We start from the raw sequence: 21,957 nt of genomic DNA, 5'->3' as shown, positions 1-21,957 counted from the left end.
TCTAGTATTTGAATACCATAAATGTATTTTGTAAGTGAAGGCCCCACTCGGCCCCGGTGGACCCAGACGCCTGATCCGACAACAAAGTACACCCGTCATGATGTCACCGAAGCCTGTTTAGAGTGAGTCCTTCATACGAGTGGCTGGTGGGTGAGCCTCACTTGTAGTCGGGTCTTCTTGACTGAAGTCATATGGACATTAAGGAGGTCATGTGATATAATGAGCACTGGGCATACAAGTGCTCAGTGAGACAGACAAGTCATATGACTTATTTTGTGCCTGTTTGCTAATCATGAATGTACAGTTGGAGAGACTGGTCAGAGACTTGCTCACATTGAAACGTATCTTTTGATAATTAGATTGCAGAGCAAGATTCACATAACCCTCAGATGTATCTAAAAAGCCTAATGATACCTGGACACCTGGTAGCTCAATAGGTTAAGTCTCTGACTCTTGATTTCGGCTCAGGTCATGATCTCAGGGTCATGAGATCCAGCCCCTTTCAGTTCTCCACACTCAGCAGGGAGTCTACTTGAGATTCTCTCTCTCCCTTTACCCCTCCCTCCCATGTTCACCTTCTCTCTCACTCTCTCTCACACAAATAAATAAATCTTGAAAAAAAAAAATCCTATGATACTTCCTAACAGAACTTGATACTTCTTAGTCATCCAAATCAACTTAGGTCTTTTCACAAAAATAAGGGATGCATTTAATTTAATTCACACACATGAATTTAAGGCAGGTGACCTACAGACTATACATTACGAAACACTATTTTAAAAGGTCATATTCAGCTACAAATGTATTTTTATTTTTTATTTTATTAATTTTATTTATTTATTTATTTCACAGATAGAGATCACAAGTATGGAGAGAGTCAGGCAGAGAGAGAGAGGGGAGGAAGCAGGCTCCCTGCTGAGCTGCGAGCCCGATGTGTGGCTCAATCCCAGGACCCTGAGATCATGACCTGAGCTGAAGGCAGAGGCTTTAACCCACTGAGCCACCCAGGCTCCCCTACAAATGTATTTTTAAAATCTAGTCTTTAATGAAAGAGCTTAAGAGCTAATGAAATTGTTAAGGGCATTGGCAGAAACTTTTTTAAAATCTTAAGGTAAATTTTAGGTAGATGGTCCCAAAAAAGTTTGCATGACAGATATTTTGACAAGGTGACTTATATGACTGACCTTAACCTCCTTTAATATTTACCTCTGAGAACTTATCTTCTTTCATATTTACCTGTAGGATTTAGTTTAATCTGTGGCAAGCAGATTTTTGTTACGCAATTGTTTGACTTTCAGGCCATACGCAATCACTTGAACTACTTTTTTTTACTTAATCAGGTATTGATCCAAGAGTTAAAATCAAACTTTTTAAAAGGTTTTTATTTATTTGCTAGAGAGAGAACTCACAAGGGGGCGGGGGGGTTGGTAATACGGTAGGCAGAGGGAGAATAAGGCTCCCCATTGAGCAAAGAGCCTGATGCGGAACTCAATCCCAGGAACCTGGGATCATGACCCAAGCCAAAGGCAGATGCTTAATGGACAGAGCCACCCAACCATTTCTAAAATCAAACTTTTTTTTTGAGGCTGAAGGCAAAAATTTACATACATTAAATTTGCATGATATTTTATGGTTTACAAAGCATTATTCATGTTATTTTATTTTTAGGTGAAAAATATTGTTTAAAATGTCATCTGTTATAAAAGTACTCAATAATCTCACCAAATAATGACAAGAGATAAGACATAAATAGTGCTTTGTCAGCTATAAAAATAAATATAAAGATGGTACAATTAACCCGCTCAGGTTACCCACTCATCCAGTGAAAGAGCTTCCTAACCATTAGCTTAAAAATGCACAAGCCCATGTTCTTAATATACACAGTATATCTTTCCAACTTGTAATTTCAATAAGCACATCAGTCAACTAGATATATTTAAAATGTAATGTTTTTAAAAATATGAAATTGTAAGAAACTGTAAAAACTGTTTGCTGTGAATTAAAATAGTTACCGATGTAGAGTTGATTCCGATGTAGAGTTGATTGTTAATAAAAAAAATTGACTTATGCATTAAAAATTTGCACTCAAAAATGTGTTCCAAGGGGTGCCTGGGGTGACTCAGTCGATTAAGCAACTGCCTTTGGTTCAGGTCATGATCCCAGGATCCCAGCTGGGATCAAGCCCCACATTGGGCTTCCTACTCAGTGGGAAGCCTGCTTCTCCTTCTCCCTCTGCCTGCTACTCTGCCTACTTGTGCTCTCTACCTTTCTCTCAAATAAATAAATTAAATCTTTAAAATATATATATATATGTTCCAAGACAGGAAACATAAGGTTGAAAGTTTTTTCTTTAATTACAGTAATATAAGCGAAGAGAGTATGGTTCTTTGAAATTTTTACATCAAAAGTTCAAACCACATTTGAAGAGTTAAGTTTTGACACTTACAAAATGTCCAAAAATTTGACACTTATGAAGACCAATATTCTCACTCTCCCGGCAATGACTGACAGAGACGTGTCAGATGGTGCATTGGGAAGGCACAGTCCCTGCTAAGCATTCTGCCCTTCTAAGTCTTTATAAAAACACAGTAACTGAGGTTAATCATTCTCCTTTCACTTTGGTGAAATAGTATTGAGCACCACTGTTTTCCAGGCATGTTGTAAGTGAATTCAGTGGGTTTTAAAAACTAAAACGGACCTATCATTATGAAGGTGTCATTGTAGAGATGGTTATAGACACTAAGGAAATAAATAAATAAATTTCAGAACGCACACACTGTCAGACTGCAAATAAACGTGTTATCAATGAAAGAGGACAGAATGATATACCAGAGTCACTGAGAAGAGGAGAGATATGTTGGATCTGGAGGTCAGGAAAAATGGTCTCTGAGGAGGTGATCTTGTGCGGAAGTCTAGATACAGAACAATCCAGACAGAAGGGACAGCAGATGCAAAGGTTTTTAAACAGGCAAACAGGCTTAATATGGATGAAAATAAAGACATCCACTGGAAAGAATAAAGTTGGTAAGACATTTTGTTACAAGAGGAGAGAAAGGCCAGTTTGAGGGAAATGATAGCTGTGAAGTCCAGATAAACCACTTAAATTGATAGATCAGAATTTCCAGTTGTCTTACTGCAGAAACATCTGAACGAGTATCACCATTCTGCAAGACCCTCTTCTCCACTAGATATAAGGTTTATCTTGCCACCCTGAACAGTACCCCTTCTGGAGGGGCAGGGAAGTTAGAAAGCAATGTGAGAGTCATGCCAAATTTGAGGGACAGCTGGGTGGTTAAGCGTCTGCCTTGGGCTCAAGTCATGATTCCAGGGACCTGGGATGAGCTCCCCACTCAGCAGGGAGTCTGCTTCTCTGTCTCCCTCTGCCCCTCCCCTACCCATGCTTTCTCTCTCTCTCTCTCTCTCTCTCTCTCTCAAATATAAATAAATAAATAAATAAATAAATAAATAAATAAATCTTTAAAAAATAAAAATGACACTTGATTTTCTTATTTGGGGGGAAATAGGGATCCCAGGGAAGCCACTCATCCTTGTTGGAACTCTAAAGCTTTAGAGAACAGCTATATCCTTTTGGAATTTCTTTCCAGGGACATTTAGCAGATCTCTACCATAGGAGGTACAATCTTCCCAAGTTTACATCCTTCTACATCAGAGAATTCTTTTTAATCACAAACTTAAGTTCGAGAGTCCCTACAATTTCTTCACCTACATCTTAGCTTTAAAAATGTTAAAGAACCTATCAGAGGAAAATGGTCATTTAGGAAACAAGAAGGGAAAAGTTCAAATAAGAAATGCTAAGACTTTAAAATATAATGTAAAATCAGCTAAAAATGGTGTCTAAATTTTGTAAAACACTGAGGAAATGATGCTGGTTTTTTAAAAAACAATTCAGGGCACTGAAAAGCCTTCATCAAAGTTAATTGATGTTGCTCAATAAATAAACGTAATAGTTAGCTGACTTTAAAGCAAATGTTTATAGGCAGATTGTTAAAAGCATGATGGCATTGAGAAGAGGAAGCACACACGGGCTTTCAAGGTAATCAGAAAGGGGTTAAAATCTTGGTTCTTCTCCTTGAGTTTTGTGACCCTCAGTTTTTTCTCTTCAAGAGTGAGGGAGGTGGGGGGCACCTGGGTGGCTCAGTGGGTTAAAGCCTCTGCCTTCAGCTCAGGTCATGATCTTGGAGTCCTGGGATCGAGCCCCGCATCTGGCTCTCTGCTCGGCAGGGAGCCTGCTTCCTGCCTCTCTTCCTACTTGTGATCTCTGTCAAATAAATAAATAAAAATCTTAAAAAAAAAAAAAAAAAGAGTGAGGTAGTGAGGGGCACCTGGGTGGCGCAGGGGTTAAGCCTTCAGCTCAGGTCATGATCCCTGGGATAGAGCCCCTCATGGGAATGAGCCCCATGTAGGGCTCCCTGCTAAGTGGGGAATCTGCTTGCCCCTTTCCCTCTGCCCCTTCCCCCACTCATGCTCTTTCTCTCTCTCTGTCTCATAAATAAACAAAATCTTGGAAAAAAAAAAAGTGACATGAGACTAACTTAACCACTGGGTCTACTGTGAGGATCGAAGGTCATTATTTCAAAGACTTGGCAGATTAAAATTGCTCTTTATACAAAGTCTTTTCTAGCCAGCCTACTAACCCCTAGCATGAGTGCTCGGGGAAACACTTCTTCCAGTAACAGTCAATCTTCCAGCACAGTTGATATTTCTGTTTGTTTATTGCATGAATTTTATTTATTAAGAAGGTCAAGAGATAAAACTGTAGCACAGAGTTTAAGAGTGGATCCCCTTAGGATAATTAACATTTCATCTTTACATTTTTTTTCTAGAATATTTGGCCTCTAAAATTCCATTTCATAAGGTAACGAAGGAAAGCTTTCCTTTCTCCCCCGCAGCCCATTAGTACGTTTTCATCAAATTTTTTAACTGAACCAATAAATTATTAAAGTTAAACCTTCTGTGCCTCATACTTTCAACATTTAAAAATCTCTAAAGTTTTAAAATATTTTTTATTTTTATTTTTTCTCAGCTTTATTGAGATATAATTGATATATGATTTGATACTTCTTAATGTTCTTAGTTAAGCAATTCTCTATGAAAATTACTTATGTACTTTTGCATTACTTTTTTAAAAAATATTTTTCCATCAGCCTAGCTGTTCCTGACTCATTTTGAAGTATGTTTATACTTATCTAGAGTATTTTATCAGGAAAAACAAATAGTCTTCTTCAATGCTTGATGGCCTGAGGAAATAAAGTGTTAGTTTAGAAGAGCAGAAGCTGTGTAGATTGAACTCTTGATGTGAAAAGCAGTGCAAGGATCAAAACCCTGAAATGGGACATTGGTGGGGGTGGGAGGCTATAGGTGAAAGTGAAATGAGTACAAAATGAGACATCTTGGATTGAGTAGGGGTATTAAGCTGAAAGAGGCAAAGCTGGTAAGCAGAAAAAGGGGGATAAAAGTAAAGGGGTATTCATTCAGTTTTCCATCTTTTCTCTGTATAGTTTCTCCTTGTACACAAACACACCCAGGCATGTATTGTAACAAAAGATCCTAATAGTTAGGGCTCAAAGTAATTTTGTGCCAAAAACGTTAAAGGAATTACCATCCCGTATGAATGTTAAAATATCCATGTGATGAATCACCACATAATCATATAATGAAAAGAGGTCGTCTTTTTCAAATATGTTTTTCAAATATGCAGATCAATATGGTAGTTCTGTTTTTAGTTATCTTTAACAAGATAGCAACTATTAGGAAGCAAGTACAAAGCAGAGTGTGCCTTTTACAACTTTTGACTAAACTGAGACTCACAGTCTGGAATGAAATGAGCCCAACAATCAAGTCTGGCTAATGGTCATGTTGAGCCAGACCAGAAAAGATCAACTAATCTGATCATCCAGAAAACAGAATCAAGTGGAGGTCATTGGGCATTTACTGGCAGTGGACAGTAAAGACAGAGTAAAAGCTCTGGAGTTAGTTAACAGGTCTAGATTTAAACTCTAGGCTTATGGGATGTGAGCAGCCATTTATCATTTGTAACCCTAAGATGTGTCTTCACCTCTATAAAGCCTTCTTCTTAGGCAGAAGACAGATTGTAATGCCTAATTTGGTTATTGTGAGAATTTAATGAATTAATGCATGTAAAGTTTTCAGCACAGCATTTAAGATATACTGGGCCCTCAATAAATAGCAACCTCCCCAAAAAAATTTCCCTTTAAGTAATAGTTCCTTCTATCTACTAAAACGGGAGCTTAGACCTCTCCCCACAACGTTCACAAGACACAGTCCACTCTGTGTCTGGGGCAGCTGACCATGATTAGCCAAAAAGGGACAAACACAGTGTCTCTAGTCAGCCTTGCTAAAAATGACACCGAATCTTCCTCTTCCTTCAGGGAGCCCAGGCACCTCAGACAGCTGTAGAAGGTGAAAGGAGTTAATGACTACCACGGTATGAAAAAACATTACTATGGAAGCTCATTTTTCTGCTTGTATTTTCTTTGAGCATGTTTAGAGCCTTGAGTGTGTGGACCTAGCCAGAGTCTAACACATCCTAGTTGGTTTTCTTTGCCTACTTGGAAAGCCCAGTAGATCTTATCACTCACCAGGTGGCAATTCTCACCTTGGTTCAGGCTTAGGTTGGGCTTAAGAGAACTGTAGGTGTAAGAGGAGAATTAGGGGATCACCCATCTCATACCTCACACAGTGGGTATATTGAAGAAAGCAACCGGACATTGGGCTGAGGAAGTCTTGGCTTCTTGCTAGTGGTGGAGAAGTCCCTCAATATCTCTCAACTACAAAATGGTAATTCTTACTCGATAGGATTTGTGTGTGTATGTGTGTGTGGTGGTGGTGGTGAAATTGCTTTAAAAATCATGAAGAAGGGGCACCTGGGTGGCGCAGTGGGTTAAAGCCTCTGCCTTCGGCTCAGGTCATGATCTCAGGGTTCTGGAATCAAGCCCTGCATCCAGCTCTCTGCTCAGTGGGGAGCCTGCTTCCCTTCCTCTCTCTCTGCCTGCCTCTCTGCCTACTTGTGATCTCTATCTGTCAAATAAATAAATAAAGTCTTTGAAAAAAAAATCATGAAGAAATATACAAAAGAAAGGTTTCTATTCCAGGAGAGCTGAATTTGATGTGTAAATAAGTATTAGGCTATATTAAATTTCAATATTAATAAAACCGTCTCCACTTATAAATTCCAATATTGCTCTAAAATGAAATACTTTATTTTCATCCTGTGGGTCTCTGAAAATGTACTTTATGAAAATGTACTTTGTGGATAATATACATCACAAAGAATTAGTAATTTTGTTATCTGATTTTAAATTAACATCATGATATTAGTTACAATCATCCTGTAAATGTATGAACTCCTTACTAAAATACTGTTGGTAGTATTGCTTAAGTTCAAGCAAGGGTAACACTGGAAATATCAAGTGCACAAATCCATTTTGAATTTAGGAAACCCAAAGACTCATATATGATAATATTCAGCCATATCATTTACTAACATGAGAGAAATAGGGCTTGGTTTTATAAAACCTACAATTTTGATATTTCTCCCTTACAATATAAGAAAATAAAATAATTGGAACTGATCTGACCTCTGTGGGCTTTTTTTACTACTTTCTTTTTTTTTCTTTTCTTTCTTCTTCTTCTTCTTCTTCTTCTTTTTTTTTTTTTTTTTTTTTTTTACTTATCTATACTTCCTGATAGGCAGAGATGATGAAATAGTGGCCTATTAAAGGCAGAGAAGTTCCTATAAAAACCCACAAGTGGCGGTTTGACTTGTTTACTGCATGCTGGCTTGCAGGCAGTTATTCCGGGTATTATCTTTGCAGAAAAGAAAACTAAGTAGAAGATCATGGCGAGTTCCAACTGGGGATATGACGACAAAAACGGTAAAGTGCTTCTGCTTCATGTAGATCAAAATAATAGCTCATTGCTTTTCCCAACAAAAAAGGGTATAGAGCATTTAAAAAAATAAATAAAATAAAGTAACTGTATAGTCATAGGTTAATGGTTTGAATGGCCTGACTTGAATAATTATAATAACTTTACATGTAAATAGCACTTGTCCTTTGGGATATAGTTGTCTACAAAATGTGTTCTCTGTCTCTTCCTCTCTCTCTCTCTATATATATATAGAGAGAGAGTACTAATATATATACAGATATATCATATATATATAGTATATAATATATTATAGAGAGAGTACTAATATATATATCTGTAATATATAACATATGTATATATGTACATATATTAATATATAACATATTTATGTTATATGTATATTAGAAATCTAGTACTAATAGTAAAATAGTTACAGTTTTGTTGACAAATGTTTTATAAGAGTATAGAAAAGATGCATTCTCAAATGTTGAATTGATATTAAGTTAAACAGAATACCATTTAAGGGGCGCCTGGGTGGCTCAGTGGGTTAAGCCACTGCCTTCGGCTCAGGTCATAATCTCGGGGTCCTGGGATCGAGTCCCGCATCGGGCTCTCTGCTTAGCAGGGAGCCTGCTTCTCTCTCTCTCTCTCTCTCTCTCTGCCTGCCTCTCCATCTACTTGTGATCTCTGTCAAATAGATAAAATCTTTAAAAAAAAGAATTCCATTTAAGATACTTGAATAAATCATAATCTAATAAGCAAATGCTTAGTGGGAGTCATAAAACAGGGAGTCAAACATTTGATGAAATTTTGATTGTATGCATGTGTTTGCCTTGGTAGGTCCTGAACAATGGGGCAAGCTGTATCCCATTGCAAATGGAAATAAGCAATCTCCCATTGATATTAAAACGAGTGAAACGAAACATGACACCTCTCTTAAACCTATCAGTATCTCCTATGATCCAGCCACAGCCAAAGAAATTATCAACGTGGGGCATTCTTTCCATGTAAACTATGAGGACAATGATAACCGATCAGGTGAGCGAAAAGACCCTTCTGATTATATTTTCTTTGACCCTACTAAGAAAATTTAAACAATAGGACTTTAAGAAACGTAAATGCCATCCTCAGTCTTCTGTCACATGCATAGTGCATGTGTGTAAATTTGCTGCAATCTGGTGAAGCATTTTGGACTTCTGGAAAACCGCCAAGTGGTAAAGATGATTTTTGGAACTCCCAGCTTTGTCTTTTTTCAGCCCTTCTCATCCATGACACCATCCTATCTCTTCTGGTCTCTAATATCTTTATACTCACTTCATACTTTTTGAATAAACAGTATTTTTTCCAAGAAGGTCTAATGCTCCATCATAGTGAATATAGAAACTGAAAAGGCAAATATTTTCTAATTGGAATGAGGATGGAGGAACACAGTAAGAAAGACAAATGGACTGAAGAATTTATTTTTTGTGTCCAGAAAAATGAGTCTATCACTGTAAAGTGCTTGGGTACCACTAAGAAAATGAGTCTTACATAAATCTTGCAAGATTTATTCTGTGCATAAGGACACTTATCTATCTCCCCCTCCCCTACTAGACTGTAGTGACTGAATTCTTCATACCCCAGGCTTAGCACATTTCCTGCTACATGGTAAGGTTTTCATAACTGTTTCTTGAAAAATTTACTAAATGACAATTTCATAAGACAGCTCTATTGACAAAAGGCAAAACTTGTTTTACCTCTTTCCTACAAGGTTCTGAGTCTGAATTTTAGGCAACTTGGGGGTATGTCCATTTTTTAATATTAAGTTAGATCTGGTGTTATGAGTGTTTAATTAATCATAAGATTACATAGACCCTGAAAATGACACAGTCATTCAATGTTGAAATTTTTAGAGTGACCCCATTGCCCCCCTGGCACTTTCTCTTTTTTCCTGCACAGGCATCCTCCACAAAGGTGTCAAGATACTCATTGTGTCTTGACTAGTTACTTGACTCATTACAAAGTATGTCATGTGTAACTTGTTACTCAAAATAAATTATTAAAGATCTTAATGCATATTGTCTATATAGTCTTTGTTGAAAGAATGAATGAACTTGCACATTAAAGCAGATTCAAGGTAAGGCCGGTAAAACTGTAATTCACTCACCTTCCCGTATACTTCCTTGGCAGCAGGGAAAGGTAAAATTAGGAGCACCTGGGTAACACAGTCAGTTAAGCATTCGACTCTTGATTTCAAATCAGGTCTTGATCTCTGGGTTTGTGAGTTCAAGCCCCATGTTGAGTTCCACACTGGATGTGGAGTTTACTTTAAAAAAAAAAAAAAAGGAAAAAAGGAAACAATAAAATTACAACTCATGTGCTGAGAACTGTATATTATCAATGCAATGCTCAGAGACACACCGTACATATGAACACCATCATCATGGTTGTTGGGGGGAATCCAACAAGAAAAAACTTTGGCACTGGTGTTTGTTTTCAGTTCTACTTAATCCAATTTATTGTTGGCTTATGTTAAATGCAACAACAAGCAGGAGCTTATGATCATAAAACTAATAATGGTTCCTTTTTCTTCTAGTGCTGAGAGGTGGTCCTCTTTCTGAAAGCTATAGGCTCTGTCAGTTCCATTTTCACTGGGGCAGCACAAATGACTATGGTTCTGAACATACAGTGGATGGAGTCAAATATTCTGGAGAGGTAATGTAACTTAGTAAGTGAGAAGAGATAAATGCACTGAGAATTACTTTCAGAAGCAGCTGCTTTATTGCATAAGTCACCTTTATAATGGCTCCAAAGGAATGAGGATTCTCATCCCTATAAGGAATTCCCAGGCCCCATTAAAATCAAGCACACACATACCAAGTTTGGTAATAGAAGGAAATTTTTCATGTGAAAAAGGTAACCTGGAGTTGATGTCCTGAGCCCAGGAATCATCTCTGTCTTCAAAATGACTCAAAAAACTGTTATCTTAACATTAGGCTAGCCTCAAGAGGAGGTGCTGCTCTCCTTTAAAGCTCTAACTCTAAAGTAAACATACCATTTGCTTCTTATTCAAATGTTCAAGTTAGGACACACTGGTGGCATGGGTGTGGCCAGGCTGGAACACTTTAGTCAGACTCTACCAAGAGTGCAAGTTTAATCATAGGAATGGACACAGAGAGTAGCGTACACCTCAGTGAGGCTCTGAGGGTTCTTGCTGCCGGCCACCAACCTCCAGCCGCTTGAATTGCCCTCCCGTGGAAGTCAGCGATCCCTCTCAAGACACTTTGTCTATATACACATATAAAAATCAAGAATATTTATATCAATCTATCAATAAAGCATCTGGGAAATTGAAAAAGAATTTTTGCTCTTTATATGTATGAATATTAAATATAAATATAAATATATATATATATCCATATATACAGGTTGACTGTTTTTTAATTTTACAAAAACAAATGTATAATACATTGTGGTTTTGTGCCTCTTTTTCTACTTACCAATTTACCATAATCATTTTCCAAGTCAATAGAGTTAATTCCACCTCATTCTTTTAATTCTCATTCTTTTAATTTTATTTCAATATATGAATATATTGGAATTTATTTAACTGGCCCCCACCGATGGACAATTACCATGCTCTTTGCTTTTTGTTTTATTGGTTTTTTACTTTTACCAGAATGTGCTTCAACAAATGCATCTGTACATATACCTTAAGCACTAGTGAAAGCACTTAAATAGGGCAGATGTTTGTGTAAGAGGGATTGATAAGTTACAGCGTATGTGCATTTTTTTATTTTAATAGAAGATTTGGGAATTTTACACAAATATAATTGGCTTCATGTTACATTGTAAAGCTTGGCTAATAACTTTTAATACTACATAAATCCATTAACTGTTTCTTCCCCTTTTTCCCTAAAAAATTGAAAGTAGACTAAAGTCAAATGGGTTGGGAGCCTAAATTAATACTACCTTTTTAGAGGCATATCTGGTTGCACCTAAGAAGTCTTAGTCAGAAATCTCCTCACCTAATTTAAGAAAGATAAAAATAATCCCAGCTAGAGAAGAAAGGCACTTAGCCACAAAATTCAACATTCAACTGAGGACAGGAGGGAGGATAGGAGAGGAGCAGGAGTTGGGGCAAAGGGAGGAGGAGGAGAGAGAAGGAAAAGCAAGAGAGAGAGAGTGAAAGAGATTAAGTAAGTGGTATGTAGAGAATTAATTAATTTAAAGTGATATGATTGACCAGATGATCACTTTACATTGGGAGGTCAGAAAAAGATTCTTTCAGAAGTGGCATTTGTGTTCAGCCCTAATTCAAGACAAAAGGCTGTCACTGACAGATTATGGGGAGGGACATGCCAAAGAAAATCAGCAACCAATGCAAAGACTTCAAGTCATGAACCAAGCAAGGAATTTTAATATATGAGATGTGCTGAGAGATGGCTGTTGATAAGTGGGGAAAGTAAGAAATTAATGGTAACTATTGTACTTATTTTTTTTAAGATTTTATTTATTTATTTGACAGAGAGAAATCACAAGTAGATGGAGAGGCAGGCAGAGAGAGAAAGAGAGGGAAGCAGGCTCCCTGCCGAGCAGAGAGCCCGATGCGGGACTCGATCCCAGGACCCTGAGATCATGACCTGAGCCGAAGGCAGCGGCTTAACCCACTGAGCTACCCAGGCGCCCCAACTATTGTACTTTTTGATTGAGCAATTAGGTAGATGGTAGTACCTTTCCACAGATAGGAAAATGAAACAGGTTTGGCAAGGAGGAAATCAAGAGTTGTACTTTGGCCCTACTAAGTTTGAGAACCCTGTTAGACATCCATGTGGGGATATCAAGAAGATAACAAGATGACAAACATACATATTGGATATTCATATGTAGAGTTCCATAAAGATCTTAGGCTAAAGATAATGTCTTGACAGGTGTCTAGAGGTTCTTAAGAAAATGTTTTCTTGGCCAAGATTCCTAGACTGTCCAGGAATCCCTTCCTATAAAGTTGCTAAAAAAGGACCTCGCCTGACAGAAATTCTTTCAGATTTGTTGAAAGCTAGTTAGTTGGAATTCCTTGTCTTTCCATACAAAAGCAATTTTTAAAAAGGAGTATATTGAATAGTTATGATATTTTGGGAAAAGAAATTTTACTCACTGGTTCCATGGAAATTGCAAATTGCCTGCAATGTACGCAATCCTTCCACAAAGTGAGAAGATAACCTTTCCTATCCACTAGATAAATGTTCACATAAATGTTATCTAAGCCAAGACACATCTTCATATATTAACAAGTTAATTTATAATTTTTTGTCTTCACAGTGGTATAAATAACTAATTGACCACATTATCATTTTTAGCTTCACCTAGTTCACTGGAATTCTGCAAAGTACTCCAGCTTTGCTGAAGCTATCTCACAGGCTGATGGTTTGGCAATTATCGGTGTTTTGATGAAGGTGAGTTACAGAGAGTTACAGAGCTCAGCTAACACTATTTCTTACCAATCAAATATCAAAATAGCATAAAATAAGGCAGAAAGATATCTGAGTCTTTCTTTTTAAAAATTTTCCATTTTATGGTATTTTGCTACAGTTTTCTCTTGGCCTTTCCCTTTTTAAGAGAGAATTAAGTTTTTCCGGTAGGGAAAGAATGGGAAGGTGTGGAGTGGGAGGGAGTTTCTATTTTCCAAATTCCCTTTCCTGAACTTATTATCAAATTAATGTATCATTGGGGGAAAAATATTAAGAGGATTATTTTTCCATGAAGAAAGTTCAGTTAATGTTTAAAGTGGCAGATGTTACTTAAATTCTCTATGGGAGTGTCCCTTAAAAGTTTTGTAGGGAAGTTCTTATTAAATTGTGTATACTTGGATCTTCTTGAGTTCTATCCACCAAATCCCAATGTGCAGGTTTCCTCTCCCTCCCCCACCACTAACAAGCAACTGTTGGGCACCAGCAGCGTGTTCAGGAATTCAACTCATTTCTGACACTGTCTACACAGAGATAGCATTAGGTTCCCCAGGCTAAGGGTTCAGACTTGCAAAGGTTACAATCCCCCCACCCTACTTTAGATGTGATTCTCAAGCCCTGTTTGTTAGGTGCTCTTCTGCCTGACTGACTATAAGTCAGAGGTTCCTGAGACCTCTTCTTTGGGTTTGAAGAGGTTTGATTAATCTGCTAGCACAGCTCACAGAACTCAGAGAAACATTTTTCTTACTAGATTACTAGTTAGTTATACAAGAATATAACAGCATTACCCAAATGGAAAAGATGCATAAGGAAAGGTATGGGGAAAGGCAAAGAGCTTCCTTGCCCTGCCCAGGCACACTGTTTTTCCTGTATCTCCCCAAATTCACCAATCTGGAAACTATATCCAGTCTTTGTGGGTTTTTATGGTGACTTCATTATTCACTCATTGTCAATTTACTCATTATTTACTCAATTGACCATTGGCCATTGATTCAAGTTCTAGCCCCTATTCCCTCTCCCATCCCCAAAGGTCTGAGGGTGGAACTGAAAGTTCCAACCCTCTAATCACATGGTTGGTTCTCTTGGTGACCAGCCCTCATCCTCAGATTCAGTCCCTAAGTCCCCTAATTAACATAAGAGAAGACACCTTTACTGCTCTCATCGCTTAGGAAATCCTGAGGGCTCGGGAGCTCTGTGTCATAAACATGTTTCTTATTATAAATGTCACACTTAGGTGGCTAACTTTTGGAATTACAGTAATTCTAGTTAACCTTTATTGGACACTTACAACACATTATACACTGTACCAATTATAACTAATAAAACGGGCCAAAAGTAAGAGGTTGTATTTTGTGTCACAGTTTTGCTAAGTTCCTAGATTTTGACTTGTGTATCCTTGAACATCTTGCCCATATTAAATTAAAACTGAGCTTTTTGTTTGCCACTTTCTCTGTGCTATGAAAAATGACACACAGAGAGCCATTTTAAAACGGAGCCATAATAACATTTCCAAGAGAACTGTCTTGCACACCCTGCTTTCTAAACCTTTGAACTGGGCCAAACGGCCAACATTCCGAGAAGTCAGCAAGAACAAGAATATCCCATTTGAGAGATCTGATAAGACTGAACTTTTGCATAGTGCCCACTTCAAATGACCCATCAGTGAAGTACGGATGCCGTCCTGTTTGTCAGCACCAATGAACTCCTCTCAAAACCACTGACATGATCTCCCTTTTCTTCTATAAAATCCTTGAATCTGTGTCCTGTAATTGGAATGTTATTTGGCTTTCTACCCCAACATGTGCATCACGAATTGCAGTTCTTTGCTCTTAAATAAACACTTTGCCTCTTGAGCTGGTTTCTTGTTTTTAGGTTGACAGGGGTTACATGTTATGAACAATTTATAGAGGACAAGGGCCCACAAGGACATACGCCCAGCAAAATTCCTTCTCCTAAAACAGTGATAAAATACCTTACCTTTCTTCAGTTACTGTTTTTAATTGAAAAAAAATTAGCTAAACATAGTTTGACTTTATAACAATATCTAACTCACATTTTATTTATTTTTTTAATCTTCAGGTTGATCAGGCCAACCCAAGACTGCAGAAAGTACTTGATGCCCTAAACGCAGTTAAAACCAAGGTCAATAGACTAGATACATCGGTTTAAAACAGAGAACAAGAGTTCACAGAACTATTGAAATCATTTGATTATGTATTTGACGTGGGGAGTAGGAAGACTAGAGCAAAAGTTACCAATTTGAAAAATCAAGGTACTACTAGATATTACTTGCTTCTGAGAAGGTCTCTCACTCAGGTATTTGTTTTGTTTTATACTTTTCCTTTTCCCAGTTTTTTTTTTTTAATCTATTTTAGCAGCATGAAATTTGGAGAACAGGTTCCATAGCCATTCAAATTTTCTTTAAAAAACATATCTAACTAAAATGTGACTTTTTTTCCCATTTCACAAAGAAAATGATCTCTGCTTCTTTAACAGTACAAAAAATGCAGGAGTTAAGGGTATTATTCTGAGATATAATTAATAGGCCACACATAAACAATCAAAAAAGAATATAAGAATAAATAGAAGAGGGCTAAAACTTAACCAATAAGCATGTCAATAATAGATTTGTCACTGGAACAGTATCTGACTTCATTCCTAAAAAACAATAAGGGTTTTATTTTGGAAATGAAATATCTTTTAGAGAGAATAGATTATTTAAAAACTATCTAACCTTTGTTTATGTTCCACCAAATGAGGAAGAAAGAAGATTATTTGGCCAAATGTCAGTGTTGCAAATTTTCAGTCTTCTACTACTTTTTTTTTTAAGATTTTATTTATTTATTTGACAGACAGAGATCACAAGTAGGCAGAGAGGCAGGCGGAGAGCGGGGGGAGGCAAGCTTCCCACTGAGCAGAGAGCCCAATGCAGAGCTCCATTCCAGGACCCTGGCATCATGACCTGAGCCAAAGGCAGAGGCTTTAACCCACTGAGCCACCCAGGCACCCCAGTCTTCTATTACTTTTATTGTTTATATTTTCAAGCACATCAGTGTATACTATATAGTAGAAAAATTAATTTAAGTCCCAGCTAAAATCTCAAGACAGTGTATATGCCAAAATAATATAACACAGACATCATATATGTATATGATGTATTTTATATCATGGTATAATTATATTACTTTTCTTTTTTCCTCCAGAACAAACGAGCCCCATTCACAAATTTTGACCCATCTACTCTCCTTCCTTCATCCCTGGATTACTGGACCTACTCTGGCTCTCTGACTCATCCTCCCCTTTATGAGAGTGTGACCTGGATCATCTGCAAGGACAGCATCAGTATCAGCCCAGAGCAGGTAGAACATCAAAGGTGGAAGAGTGGGAACTAGGAGAGCAAAGCACTAACACCACTTCAGTTCCTAGTATTAATGGGGGACGTTATGATTTCAAATAGATTTTTGAGGAGTTTGTTTTCCATTCCTACTGAAAAAAGATTCATTTCTGACATAAGTCTGTTAAAGAATAATAAAGAAATGTGCATTGTAATACTGCTTTTTACTTTATATAGAAAAAAAAACAATGAGATTCTGAAGTCCTACTATCTTTTCCACCTTATTAAGGAAAAATCCAACTCTGTTGAGTGTCATCCTAAAAGTTTCAGAAACAAAGAAAAGATTGTTACGGGACCTTCTACTAAGAATTTGGGGAACTATGCCTCACAACGCTCATACCCTGAGAGCTGACAAAGGGTTTTGTTGTTGTTGTTGTTCTTTTTTTGAAGCTTTAGTTATTAACTCTCCAACAAAATATGTCTTTAATTATAGTTTATAATTATATTAATAACTACCATTGATGGAGCAACTCCCTTCATTAGGTGCCTTACCTAGGTTTTGTCAACCAATTCTCATAAAAAACCTATAGGACAGGCAAAGAACATAGCCTACTGGTAATGGCCGCTTACTGAGTGTATGCTGCATGGTGAGTACCATTCGGAGAACTTTTTACGCACTAACCAATTTAATCTTCACAACAACCCAAGGTCAATAGCTGATAGTGTTTAATATTTTTTCCTATTAGCTATTTAGGGAGTCTGCTTCATACTGCACTATCCATATAAAATCTTACCTATATTAAACCTATACTTAGTATTGAAATGTTGAGGGCATGCCAGTTTTTTTTCAGGTGCAATCATTATTTTCACTTTTGATGGAGTCAGTGATTTTTTTTTTCACATCTCCATAGTTTTATAAGCCAGTTGATGTATTTGTGGATCTCTTAAAAATCTGTCTATATTATGGGGTGCCTGGGTGGCTCAGTGGGTTAAGCTGCTGCCTTAGGCTCAGGTCATGATCTCAGGGTCCTGGGATCGAGCCCCGCATCAGGCTCTCTGCTCAGCAGGGAGCCTGCTTCCTTCTCTCTCTCTCTGCCTGCCTCTCCATCTACGTGTGATTTCTATCTGTCAAATAAATAAATAAAATCTTTAAAAAAAATCTGTCTATATTAAATGACAGGTTTTTTTGGCAAGGTGACGTCTTAAGTAAAAGGTAGGAATATATTTGGGGGTGGGAAAGTGATTATCATAAGAGCTGATAAGTTATCACACATTGTGGTCCACAAAATAAGCCTTCAGCCATAGCTTAAGTCACTCTAAATAGGCTAGATTTTTAGCAGAATAGGACATAAATGCTGAGAACAAACTGATGGTTGCCGGATGGGAAGGAGTTAGGGATGGGCATAATAGATGAAGGGGAGTGGGAGGTACAGTTATGAAATGAGTAAGTTATGGGAATAAAAGGCACAGCACAGTGAAAACAGGCAATGTTATTGTAATTTTATCATACGGAAACTGAGGTAACAAGCGGAATGTCACTCACCCAAAGTAGCCCAGTTGATATTCTGAAAAAGTTAGCGTTCTATTCCAGCCCATCATTAATAATCTAAACCAAATACCTAGTTCAAATAAATGTGAAGGTATTTTTTACTTCCTCCCTTCCCCCTGGTGAGACCGTTGCAATCAGCAACTCCGTTTTCTAAAAATCAGTGTATTAATAATACTGGAAATAAAGTGTTCTGTGTAACTTTAATAACCTTTGCTTCTTTAACTCTTTCATCCTCCCTCCCAGCTGGCACAGTTCCGAAGCCTTCTATCAACTGTTGAAGGTGACAAAGCTGTCCCCATTCAGCACAACAACCGGCCACCCCAGCCTCTGAACAGCAGAGTAGTGAGAGCTTCATTCTGATGGGACCAGGAAGGAACTTCTTACTCCAGGAACACTGCCCTGCTTCGGACATAACCCAGTAAAGCAATTTTTAAGAAACGCATTCATTTCAATACTAGCAAGGCAGCATAGCTGCAAATTCAATCTATAAAGCAAAGTTTTAATTTTTATTCTTAATGTTTAATTCAAATAATAATCCATAAGCTTGTAAAACTTGTCCTTAAATTCAAGTTTATTTTTGTGAAATTCTTTATAATTGCAATTAAATTATACTAAATAATTTCTTAGTGATTTGTATCTGTTTCCATTTTATTCAGTTTTGTTGACCAGTAAAATAGCTTTATCCCTTTCTTGTCTGGTATGTACTCTATTTTTTTAAATGTTAAATAATCAGTGGCCCATGTACATTCCAAAAATCTTAAGTGCCTTATTTGTAATATCATTTTGCCTTAAATGTAATAACCTAAGAGTAGCTTGAGATGAAATATTGAGAAATTCATTTTCTTACTCTTGAAGGCAGCTATATAGCTAAGATTACAACTGTAATTAATATTATTACACTGGCCCAATATTGCTATCATCTGTGTTGTCTGTGATAAAAATGGTATCTTACATGGGAAGATGTTGCTTCTGGTTATTGCTTCCACTTTCCCTCCTCCCATTAGCAAAGCCAATGCCCCCCCCCCATTATTATAACAAGTTAGCTTGACTAGAGAATCTATAATGAAGAAGCTGAAGAATATTCACCAGAGAATGGTTTATAAAAATGATAGAGTCATTTGGACTTAGAATCATATAAAAACATCATATAATCTTTTAGTCAGAGGTGCCCTTAACCTGAAGTCAGTTGTTTCTGAAGTCATATCTACATCCAAAATTTAAATCTTGGGTCTTGTGTCTTGTGTGTAGTCTTGTGATTTAGTTTAGTTTCCTCCTCTCTGACTAAATATAAGATATCATATTAGAGACCAAAGCAGTAAACATTCCAATATCTTAGTGTTGTCTAATGTTACATAATCAGTCAAAACTTCTCAATAAACATAAACATAGTTTAAAAAGACAGATCAAGCAGGTTCTTCATTGCTCTGAAGAAGCCTTTCTATAAAGGTTGTATTAAAACCATACTAAAAGACTTCTTTTGAATTTTTGGTCTGGGGCCCAGAATTTAAAGAATCCTATTTATTGAAATGTAATAGATCCAAACAATACTTGTGCCCTGCTCCCATAAGCATCATATAAATAGGAAATACTTTCTTTGCAAAAGTCATTTGTGTATATTACCATATATTTGCCAGATACTGAAAAAGCCTGAAACAGTGACACCTGTCCTATGATCTTCTCATTTCACATGAGTCACATTGAAAGGACTTTAATTCTAAAGTTATCAAGAATCATCATGAGAGCCAAAGAAAGAGCGGTATGATTTTAATTTGAGACATGTATCTGCATAAGATATAAAAGGTATAAAAAGTTTTTACAAAAAGATACCTGCAAAATATAGCCACTCAAGGCACACAGTGTTTGAAATATTTTCTAGAAAGAAATTGAGCAACTTAAAAAAACAAATTTCACAACAGGGAGGGGCCTGAAAAATACTTAAATTCATCACCCATATATATATGTATATTTTTAAGAAAGTTAAAATGGATTCTTGAATTTAAATATAAATCTCTAAGTCATGCTATGGAGAAGACAACAAAGTGACAGAAGATATATGATGACCATCAAACTTTTCCCTAAGCTGAATGCCAACCGGGGAGCATGTTTCCCCTTACTTCTTCTGCCAGAATTTCATTTATTTGGCAGAACTCACGAGGTGCATTATGGGGGCTTTCCATGTGTCTCTGAAGTAGCCGATGAAAACAGCTGCTCAGATACGTGGACAAGACATTGGATCATCTGAGAAAGCAACTCGTATGTTTCTTTGACTCACCCTCCTGCTCTGTGCCCTCTTCCCTTGCCAACATAGGTAAAAGATTTGAACATCCTTCAGGGATTTTCTGATTTTTCCATGACGTTTGGCAGCTGACCTTCTTCCAGTCATCCAGAATGACAATGACAGCTGAATGGCGCAGCACCAGGCTCAAGGGTAAAAAGGTGCATCTACTCTCTGCCATTTTCTGTCTTATGCAGCCCACCATTCCTACCCTTGCTTTCAGAAATGGTGTGCTGAACATTGATGGCATCCTTTTGCTGATTTGTGAGTCCAAGATATTTCCCAAAGTGTTCATTTCTGTATGTTTTGGAAAATAACTCTAAGAACATTAAATTCATCAAGGGCAGAATTAGGGAAAGTGAAAGGAATGGAAACAAACATATTCTTTAAATTTAATTTTGTACATGACTCAAAGGAAGAAATTTCTATTTCTTATAACACTTGTTACACTATATCCAGTGGTTCCTCACCATTTTGTGGTCACAGATTCTATGAATATGTAAGTAAAGCAATAAAACTTCTCTCTACCTCCCCTGAAAATGTAAATAATTAGATACAATCAAAATTTAGCATGGAGTTTCAGAGTACTTAGAAACTCAACCCCTTTCTCCTTTTGTCGTTACAAAGTCAATCCTAGACCACCGAGAGGATTCTGGCTCTAAACGACAAAAATAAGTTGAACTACAATCGGACTCCAGGTCTCTCGATTTTGCTTCCTATTTTAACATTTATTCTTGCTTTTCTATGTAATTCTTTATAGGAGGTTTCTAGATGGAATGAGTTATATATCTAGTATAGTTCATGAATTATCTTTTTGTTGTTTTTCTCTTTTACAAATATTATGTTGAGTTGGTATAGGGTCCCATTGCCGAAGAGATATAAAATAATAAAAAAGAAAGAGAAATTAAACTTTAGTGAATTGTTTCATTTATTAGTGGGTAAACTAACAAAAGCTTACATGTGAGAGTACAAAAGGCGTAGAAAATTCAATTGAAGATCTCATCAGATTAATAATAAGCCCGATCTCTCTGAAAGTCATCAGCATTCTTTGTATCTAAGGCCTTTAACACATATGGAAATACTTATTTCATGAACATAAACTTGATGATTAAGCATAAATAACAAATGTTTATTTATATACTGTTCTCGGTGAGACACTGTATTAGGATTTCCTCATTACTCTTACTAGATTTGGTTGTTTTCAATCTCAGTAGGTAGGCAGAGACAGACACACATAGATATAAATGAATAAATGCATTATTGCAAGACTGGTCTACTTTGACAAAATAGAAATGCAGATATTTAATCTACTACAAGAATACGGTTCATTATATGTTCCTCGAATTATATGGACATATTTATAAAGCTAAGGAGAATACATATAAAATAAAAGAGATTTGAATAGATATATACCATGTTTAAAACAAGTTAGGAGAAATGACCA

At 36.8% G+C, this 21,957-nt stretch overlaps 1 protein-coding gene across 1 annotated transcript; it reads left to right on the top strand.

Moving 5' to 3' along the window:
- Positions 1-7,782: 7,782 nt before the first annotated feature.
- Positions 7,783-19,197, top strand: CA1 (carbonic anhydrase 1). The gene is made up of 7 exons (XM_032316801.1): positions 7,783-7,916; positions 8,752-8,949; positions 10,487-10,605; positions 13,248-13,343; positions 15,435-15,497; positions 16,559-16,714; positions 18,482-19,197. The coding sequence occupies exons 1-7, from the start codon at positions 7,880-7,882 to the stop codon at positions 18,596-18,598; spliced, it is 786 nt and encodes a 261-aa protein (XP_032172692.1). The 5' UTR covers positions 7,783-7,879; the 3' UTR covers positions 18,599-19,197.
- Positions 19,198-21,957: the final 2,760 nt, after the last annotated feature.

Source organism: Mustela erminea, chromosome 16 (genome assembly GCF_009829155.1).
Source record: "Mustela erminea isolate mMusErm1 chromosome 16, mMusErm1.Pri, whole genome shotgun sequence".
NCBI lineage: Eukaryota > Metazoa > Chordata > Mammalia > Carnivora > Mustelidae > Mustela > Mustela erminea.
The sequence above is the reverse complement of the archived record's forward strand: the minus strand, read 5'-3'. Positions and strand labels throughout refer to the sequence as shown.